The sequence below is a fragment of the Sorex fumeus genome, unplaced genomic scaffold, assembly GCF_029834395.1.
Source record: "Sorex fumeus unplaced genomic scaffold, SorFum_2.1 ptg000063l, whole genome shotgun sequence".
Classification (NCBI taxonomy): Eukaryota; Metazoa; Chordata; class Mammalia; order Eulipotyphla; family Soricidae; genus Sorex; species Sorex fumeus.
Window position 1 is genome coordinate 4,562,666 of NW_026606120.1, and position 8,696 is coordinate 4,571,361.

Here is an 8,696-nt window from a genome sequence, read left to right on the forward strand (position 1 = left end):
TGCTTTGCAAGTGACCCACCCAGGATCCATCCCCGTCATCCCATATGGTCCACCGAGCACTGCCCAGAAAACAAAACACAAACCAAAAACCCAGTCTGTTATTTCTGGTTGTTTCAACAATTCACGCTTCTCAGGGCCCCTGCTCCTGGAAGGGCCCACCCACTCACATACCCCTCCGAACAGGAATGGGCCTTGCTCCAACGTAAGCCCAGTTGGAGGGACAAGGGAGAGGGGGAGCTTCAAAGCATCTCCAAGTTCTTCACGGCCCCGTGGGCGTCCACCCAACATGCTTTTCTCTTTTCTCTGGATCATGCTTTTCTCTTTTCTCTGGAGGAAGACAGGCTGAGGACAGGTCCTCACTCTCACTCTCCCTGGTACTCCCTCCTTCCCCAACCTCACCCCACAATCAACTCTTCCCTTCTAAGAGCCCCAGCTCGGTGGAGGAGGCAGAGGAGAGAGCTGGAAAGGTGAACAGAGAAAGATGGGGTGGAGATACGGCCCCACGAGGAAAAACTGATGCTCCTTGCCTCTGCCCCAGATACCATGGAAAGTCTTGACCCCTGTTTTCACTTCATATTCCTTCCTATCAGTGGGCAAGTGTGGGGCCCCTGGGGTGAGTAAGATCTGTTCCTCATCACCCGGTGACCGACTTTCAGCCCGCTGGAGGGGGTTAGCGGGACTGCATCTATCTAGGTCACCCCAGTGTCTTACTGCACCCCAGTGGCATCACTTGGTTTTCCACTGCCAGGTCACCAGGAAGGACAACCCAACTCCTTTGTGAGCAGTGGGGGCTCTCACTCTGCGGCTTCATTTCTGATTTCATAGTTGGGTTTTTTTTGGGGGGGCACACCTAGCAGTGCTTAGGTCTTACTCCTGACTGCATTCAGAGATCACTCCTGGCAGAACTTGGGGGGCCATATTGGGGGCTGGGGATTAAACCCAGGTCAGCTGAGTGCAAGGCCAAGTACCTCATCCCTGTTCTGTTTCACCGACCCCATATCTGTCTTTGATTCTTGTATCACAGAGACCAAGAGACCAGCTGGGAACAACCTCGGTTTTCACAGGAAACATTTCCGAGCCAGGCCAGCTCTGGTGTAGAGTCTCTCTGACCTCATGTATAAATATATACACTAGTAACTAAATAGTAAATAATAAGGGAAGATGCTTTTCTATTCCTAATTTACCCACCTCAAGCCCTCCCCTCATAATTTACCAAATATATCAGTGAGACCAAGTCAATGCACAAGTCCTTTACCCCCCTTTTGACCTAGTTTTTAATTTAGGTAGTCTAGTTTTTAGTTTTTAAAGTTTTTTTTTTGTTATTTTTGGGCCATGTCTGGGCATGCTTGGGGAGAACATACCTTTCTGGGGATTCAACCAAGCCTCTACTAAACCTCTGATATCCAGTCCTATGAACTCTCCAGCACCTCAGTTTTTTTTTTCTTTTTTTGGGTCACACCCGGCTTTGCACAGGGGTTACTCCTGGCTCATGCACTCAGGAATTACTCCTGGCAGTACTCGGGGACCATATGGGATGCTGGGAATCGAACCCGGATCAGCTGCGTGCAAGGCAAATGCCCTACCCGCTGTGCTATTGCTCCAGCCCCGCACCTTAGCTTTTTAATTAAATTAAAAAAAATTTTTGGCAGGGGGGCACACCCAGCAAACCTCAGAGGTTACTCCTGGCTCTGCACTCAACAATTACTCCTGCAGGTATTTGGGAGACCATATGGGATGCTGGGAATCAAACCTGGGTCGACTGCGTGTATAGTAAATGCCCTACCCTCTGTACTCTAGCTCTGGCCCATAAGTTTGTGACTTTAGAAAGGCCCACACCCCCAACAGTGCTGAAGGACCCGGGGGTCACTCCTCATCAGGGAGTGCAGGCCTGATGGTTCAGAGTTAGACCAAGTAACGTGGTGCTTGAAGGTCACCAGAGCCACCTCAGTGGTACCCAGAGGCCACTGATCATGCTTGGGGCGCCACTAGGGCCACACCCAGTGGTACTCAATGTATGGGGGTGTGTAATATGATGCTGAGGATCAAACTCAGGGTCATGGACGTGCCTGATGGTGCTGTACCACTTGAGCTATATCCCTGGGCTCTGGTTCTGTATTTTCTCTGTCTTAGCAATTCCACCACGGTGAGGAGGGGGTAGAATGGCTGGGCACAATAAAGGAGGGAAGCGGGAAGTTGCTGGGTTCCCGTGTGCTGGTGTGCTGGTGCTCTGTTCTTGCCCATTCACTCTCCCATCCGTGATTGTCTCAGTCTGCAGTTAGGACAGGGCTGGCTGATTAGGGGGGCTCCGTGCCCAAATGCCTGCATGTCTGGAAGTCCCTTGGCTGTGATTCAGGTCCCCCGGAATGTGGCCCCTCCCAGCTCTCTCAGGCCACAAGAGCCGGAAATCTCACCTGAGCACCTGAGCACCTGAGCTGCAGGACTTCCCCGGCTGGAATTGGAATTCCCAGACTCGGAAATTCCCAGGCCCTGAGGGAGAAGTAATTAGGTTCAGACACCAGTTTCCTGGGGGAGGGGTGCGATCGCCCGGGCTTTGTTTTCTGTGGGGTCCCCTGAGCCTTAGGAGTGCAAGGAGGACCAGGATCTGGAATCCTGGGGAGAGAAAGATGTCAGGAAGCTGCTTCCCTCCCCTGCTGCGGAATGAAGGACAGAGACCAGGTTTCTTTACTAAGCACGCTTTATTTCTCGCCACTGACCAGTAGGGCGATTACAGACACAACTCCCCTGGGGAGCAGAGGTTCAGCGATGCAGCGACTGTTAGTCACCAGATCAGCATTAATGTAGACAATTTGATCAGATAAATAAAACCATTTGCAAAGGAGGCCCACAAACTGAGAGACCAGCTGGGAACAATCTCGGTTTTCACAGAAAACATGTCCGAGCCAGGCCAGCTCTGATGTAGGGTCTCTCTGACCTCCTGAATAAATATATCCACTGGTAAATAAATAAATAATAAATAAATAATAAATAATCACAAGTGCAAACATAAATAGACGGAGCGAGCCCCCACCGGGAAGGGGCCGCGTTCTCAGGCTTTGGGAAGAGCAGGGAAACGGGAAATGGTGGTTGTGAGCCCGAAATCTGCTCCTGTCAGCTTCTAGATGAATCTGTGCAAGGGGATGTTCTGCAGTGTTACGACAAGAACCAGAGATTCTCTGGACTCTGCATTCCAGGTGTGCAATCAGGGGTATAAGCCTGAGGCCCCTGGTGGGTTCTGGAAGCCCCAGTTTGAAATCTTGGTAGTGGCTCGTATCTCAGTAGCCATCTCCCGCAGCCTGCATTCTTCAGTGTTTAAAATTCTAAGTGTGTGTATGGGGGGAGGGGGGTGGCCCTGAGTCCCGATTCCCCTTCTAAGCCAGAAAGGGATGAGGGGGTGATAAAGGGACTGAGGCAGGTGAGGATGGGCCTCCCACCCCTCTCACAGGGCAACGATCCCAAAGTAGACCTGCTCAGTTTTGGCAAGGTCCAGATAGTCAGGCAGATTGATCTCCGCGCTGAGCCGGTCGCCTTTCTCCAGGTGGAAGACCCCCCCCAAATAGATGGGCTCGAACCAGGGCCTCGCCTCTGACCCCTCTGGGGTCTCCCTCGAGCAGGGACTCTTGATGGCAGAGAGAAGAGCTACCTTGGTCTGGTAGGAGACAGCAAAGCGCTTGATGTTATGGGTGAGGAGCAGGTGGGTGGAAGGGCAGTCTTGGCCCTGGAAGAGGACCTGGGAGTAGATGAGGTACAGCCCATCAGAGGGCACCACCAGCTCATTGTCTGTCAGCTCCATGCCATTGGCCACCAGGGTATTGGCTACTCGGTTCTGCCACAGGAGTTTTCCTTCAACTTGGTCTGCTGGAGAGAGGAAAGGAGAGAGAGAGAGAGTTGAGTCAGTGTGACCATGTCAGTTCCACTCTCCACATCTTGGTCCTCAAGTTCTGCCCACTCCCCATATCCGGTTCCTATCTGCCTGTCTCCTACATCCCATCTGGATGTGAAACTATGAGCATCCTCTCCAAGGCTGGTGCTCTTCCTCCCTCCTCACCTGGAACCCAGTTAGTTCTTCTGATGCTGTCTACCCTCAGCTTGGGTTCAGCCCCTCCCCCCAATCCTACCTCTTCCCATTCCATCTGCTTGTTCATCCCCCTGGTTGTATCTCAGAACACTTACCTACAACATGGGCTACAGGCTTATCACTTGGGAACCGAGATGATCCTGAGGAAAGAGAAAAGGGTGAGATTCTTAAGTTTTCCAGTAACCATCCCGCTCTGATTTCTCTTCTTCTAAATCCCTCCCACTGCTTGCACCTTAGGACTAACCCCATCAAACGAGAATTAAGCGAGAGACTTGGCAGCTGCTCAGCTACTTACTCAGGGTCTGGGCCAGAGGGTTGATGAGCGGGAAGCTGTCTGGGAACTGCAGGGAAAAAAGAAGGTGGATTAGCATCAGAGCAAGCCCTATCCACAGGAGCAATAGCCAGGCTGCTGATCTAGTCTGTGCTCTCTGCCCTGCGTCTTCAGCCATGCATTCATTCACCCACCCATCTGTTCGACTCTTTCATCGAGTTCCTTCATTGTGCCAGAGACCCTATCATTGTCATCTTTCTTTTTCCTTACCCTTCTTCTTATCTCTCTTTTGCATCTCCTGCAACTCCTTCTGTCTCTGCATCTTCATTCATTTTACTTGCTCTCCCTCTCGACCCACACCCACACCCACATTCTTTGCACATCTTTTTAATCGATGTAGAGCTGCTTGGTCATTCATTCACTACTCAACAAATATGAATCGAGCCACACATCCTATTTCTCCAACCTTTCTCTCTCCCCGTCCTTCTCCACATCTCTGCACGTTTTTCTCCCCATCAGCACAGCTCTTTCCTCCCCCCCCCCCCCTCCCCATCACCTACTGCCCTGTTTCTCCTGGTTTCTTTCTGGCTGAGAGAAGTTAGACTGAGAGAAGTTAGACTCTCACCTCTTCCCTCTGAGGGCCGATGACCCTGAAGTGCAGCAGGCAGAAGAGCGTGGTGGCTCCTAAGATGACGACGAAGGAGAAGAGACTGAGGCACCAGCACCTCCTAGAGCCCTGGGGGCCCCCTTCCTTCTTGGGGAGTGCTTCCTCAGCCAGTTCCACGTCTCGGATCATGCTTTCTGTGCTCATGGCGTTCTTTTCAGAGGGCTCAAGTCCAACGAGGAGGTGGTGGAACCCCAGGGCAGTGTGTGGTGAAGGAGAGAATCTTCTAGCTGCTTGCCCAAGGGTGTGCTGTCTGTTAGGTGAGTTCCAGGGGGTGTCTGGAGTGGCTTCTCTGACTGGTCCCCTGGTGTCCTCGCTGCAGGAGCGTCTGTTGGCTGGGTGTGCTAACAGCTGCGTTTATATGCGCCTGTGGGGCAGAGGAGGGCGGGGAAAGACTCTTATTCAACCAGCGGAAAACTTCCTTGGTGGAGAAACCCATGAGCTCATCTGGAGGAAGCGGTCGGTAGTGGGCTCTGCACCATCGTTCATAGTTTCTTCTCCATCACGGGGGTGAAGGTCTGGAAAGTTGATACCCAGATATCAAGGATCCTTTTCCCCCCCTCCCCACTCAGATTCTGAGGGGTGCTTGCTGGGTTAGTTGTTGCTGCATATTTGTAACTCTGAAGGCTGGAACCAGTTCCTCTTCCCCCCCTCCTCAATTCCTTTTGTCTGCACAATCGCGCACACGTGTATCTGTGTGTGTGTGTGTGTGTGGTTGGGGGAATCAAATTTGTGGTCTGTTTCCATCTGATTTCTAAACAGGAATCTTGGGAGGGGCTCCAGAAAGCTGAGTCCTTAATGTTAAGAAAAATCGGGGTGCTTAGCTTAGTCCTAAGATGTGGATTCAGTCCAGTCCTTGGATGGGGGCAGGGAGCCCAGGGAAGGGGAACTTGAGGCTGGGGGGCACAGAGAAGGCCTCTGAAAGGGTTGGGGGAGGTGGTTGCAGGGACAAGTCTGGGACATCCCCAGAGGGAGTGAAACAACTCTGGAAATTCATGCCCCCACCAGGGTAGGTCTTCTGCTTTCATTTTGACCGGTACTCTTGTACTGTTTTCAGTATGGCTCCTAAAGGAATCGGGGGGCCCGATTTTTGATTTTTAATATTTTTTTAATTATGGGGGAAAAGCAGCTCAGATAGAGAAGGGAACACCAAGTAAAGGGTATTTGGAGGATGTGCTCAGGATGGGAGAGTCATGCTGAAAGTAGACTATAGACCAAACATGATGGCCTTTCAATACCTCTATTGCAAACCGCAACTACCTAAAGGAAAGAGAGAGCAAAAGGGAATGCCCTGCCACAGAAGCAGGGTGGGGTGGGGGGATGGGGTGGGGGTGGGAGGCTTACTGGGATCGTTGGTGGTGGAGAATGGGCACTGGTGGAGAGATGGGTACTTGATCATTGTATAACTGAAACCCAAGCACGAAAATTTGTAAGTCTACAACTGTATCTCATGGTGTTTCACTAAATAAAAAGTAAAAAAAAAAAAAGAACAACAAATTAAAAAAATAATTTTTAATGGAATCACCAAGAGTTACAAAGTTATAAATTTATTATTTAAGTTATTCAAAGACACCTCCAAATTTTATAACACTGTCAGTCCAGTAGGGTAACAGCAAATCTGATAGGAAAATTACATAGAAGCCCACCAACTTCAGTGAGCGAAAACAATAACACCAACCAGCCCAGGAAATCCTCAGACAGTGACTTTAGTGTCACCAGTGTGAGATAGAACAATGACCACAAATTGACTTTTATTGATCTAAGTGTTGATAATCTCATTTGCCTTTGTGCCTTTGTGTTGTAACAAACATTGAGAAGTAAATTTGTTTTACTACTAGTAGGCTGGGATGGTGGGCAGGAAACTGGGGACATTGGAGGAGGGAAGGTCACACTGGTGGTGGATATGTGGCCTTTTGGATCACACCCAGGGATGCCCAGGGGTACTCCTGGCTCTGCACTCAGGAATTACCCCTGATGGTGCTCAGAGGACCACATGGGATGCTGGAAATGAAACCCAAGTCAGCCACATGCAATGTCTTACCCTCTGTGCTCTCGCTCCTGCCCTAGGTGTTGGAACATTTAATACCTGAAACAACTTGGTAAATGTTAAAAACAAGGTTTTTAAAAAATAAAAAATCATTTTGTATTATAACAGAAAAAATTTTAATTAAAGCACCATGAATTACAAAGTTGTAAAGTTATTCATGATTTGGTTTTAGGCGTACAATATTCCAACATCAATCCCTTCACAGTGTCCACTTCCTTCCACCAGTGTCCCCGGTTTCCTGCCCAAAGAGGCTCTGTTTCTTTTTTTTTTCTTTTTGGGTCACACCCAGGGATGCTCAGGGGTTACTCAAGAATTACTCCTGGCAGTACTTGAGGAACCATATGGGATGCCGGGGATAGAACCCGGGTCGGCTGCGTGCAAGGCAAATGCCCTACCCGCTGTACTGTCACTCTAGCCCTAAGGCTCTGGTTCTTGCAGAAAGCCAAATCCCTAAAAGCCCCTGTGTGGGACCCACATCTCCTTAAGCGCCCCTTCATTCCCCAGCTCCCTAGCCTTGGAAACACTCCCAACCCCCAAGGGGCCTTGCGTGGCCCTGCCTCTCAGGGGGTTCCCATGCTGAAATCATGTGGTGCAGCCACTTCCCCTCAGAGGCCTCTTAAAGCCCCCATTCTGCAAAGCCTTCTTTTCCATGGGTTCCGCGGCCCCACTTTTTAAGACCTTGGATCCTCATAGTTCCTTGTCTCCTCTGCTTGTCCTCAGTGGCCTGGCTGCCCTGTCCCCCTGAGCTCACCACCTTTGCCCTTTGCCCAGAGCCCCTTAGGGCTCTCTCATCCAGATCACAGCTCCTCCCTCCGTTCCTCAGAGAGACCCCGGGAATTCCTTCCCCCAGACACAGATACAAGCAGACAACATTTCAGAGAACAGAAGTTTATTGGGCTTCACTGAAAATTCATGCCCCCACCAGGGTAGGTCTTCTGCTTTCATTTTGACCGGTACTCTTGTACTGTTTTCAGTATGGCTCCTAAAGGAATCAGGGGGCCCAATTTTGCAGATGTCTCCTCTTGGGGGGCCTAGCCCAGCAGTGAGGCCCAGAGGAGCCTTCTGCTTCCTTCTGGAGCCCCTATTCCTCAGACCCACCTTTTTTGCTCCCGCCCTGGGTCACCTTTGTACCAATGCTGTCCTACTCTTCTCTCGGTCATCTACTTATCTCTGTCTTTTGATGTCCCTCTACTATTCCCTTTATTTCATTCTCCATAAATAAATAATTTAAAGAATTTCCCTTCATAAATAATCCCCCCTCCATGCCTGCAGTCTGCCACCCAAGCCGTGTGTGTGTGTATGTGTGTGTGTGTGTGTGTGTGTGTGTGTGTGTGTGTGTGTGCGCTCTTTCCCTGAGCCCAGGCTGAGGCCCCTAGAAACAGATGGAAAGCCCAGGGCAGGAGTTTCTAGACAGACTTGAAATCCTCAGTGAGCATCCGGGGTGGAGGGAGGTGTGGTTCCCTGGGGTGCCTAGAGTTCCTTCACTGGAAGCTCCGGGTGACGTGAGGGTGGAAGACTTGAGACTGCTGGGCCAGTGGCAGGAAAGGTGTGGTGACCTTTGACAGGGTCAGAATGGAGACAAAAATCGGGAGAAGTTCTTGAAACCAATTTCCTTCTTTTTTTTTCCCCCCTGCATCTT

At 50.6% G+C, this 8,696-nt stretch overlaps 1 protein-coding gene across 1 annotated transcript; it reads right to left on the reverse strand.

Moving 5' to 3' along the window:
• Positions 1-3,436: 3,436 nt before the first annotated feature.
• Positions 3,437-5,157, reverse strand: TNF (tumor necrosis factor). Its single transcript, XM_056127897.1, has 4 exons — positions 4,972-5,157; positions 4,371-4,416; positions 4,165-4,215; positions 3,437-3,852 (listed from the first exon to the last, which is right to left on the reverse strand). The coding sequence occupies exons 1-4, from the start codon at positions 5,155-5,157 to the stop codon at positions 3,437-3,439; spliced, it is 699 nt and encodes a 232-aa protein (XP_055983872.1).
• Positions 5,158-8,696: the final 3,539 nt, after the last annotated feature.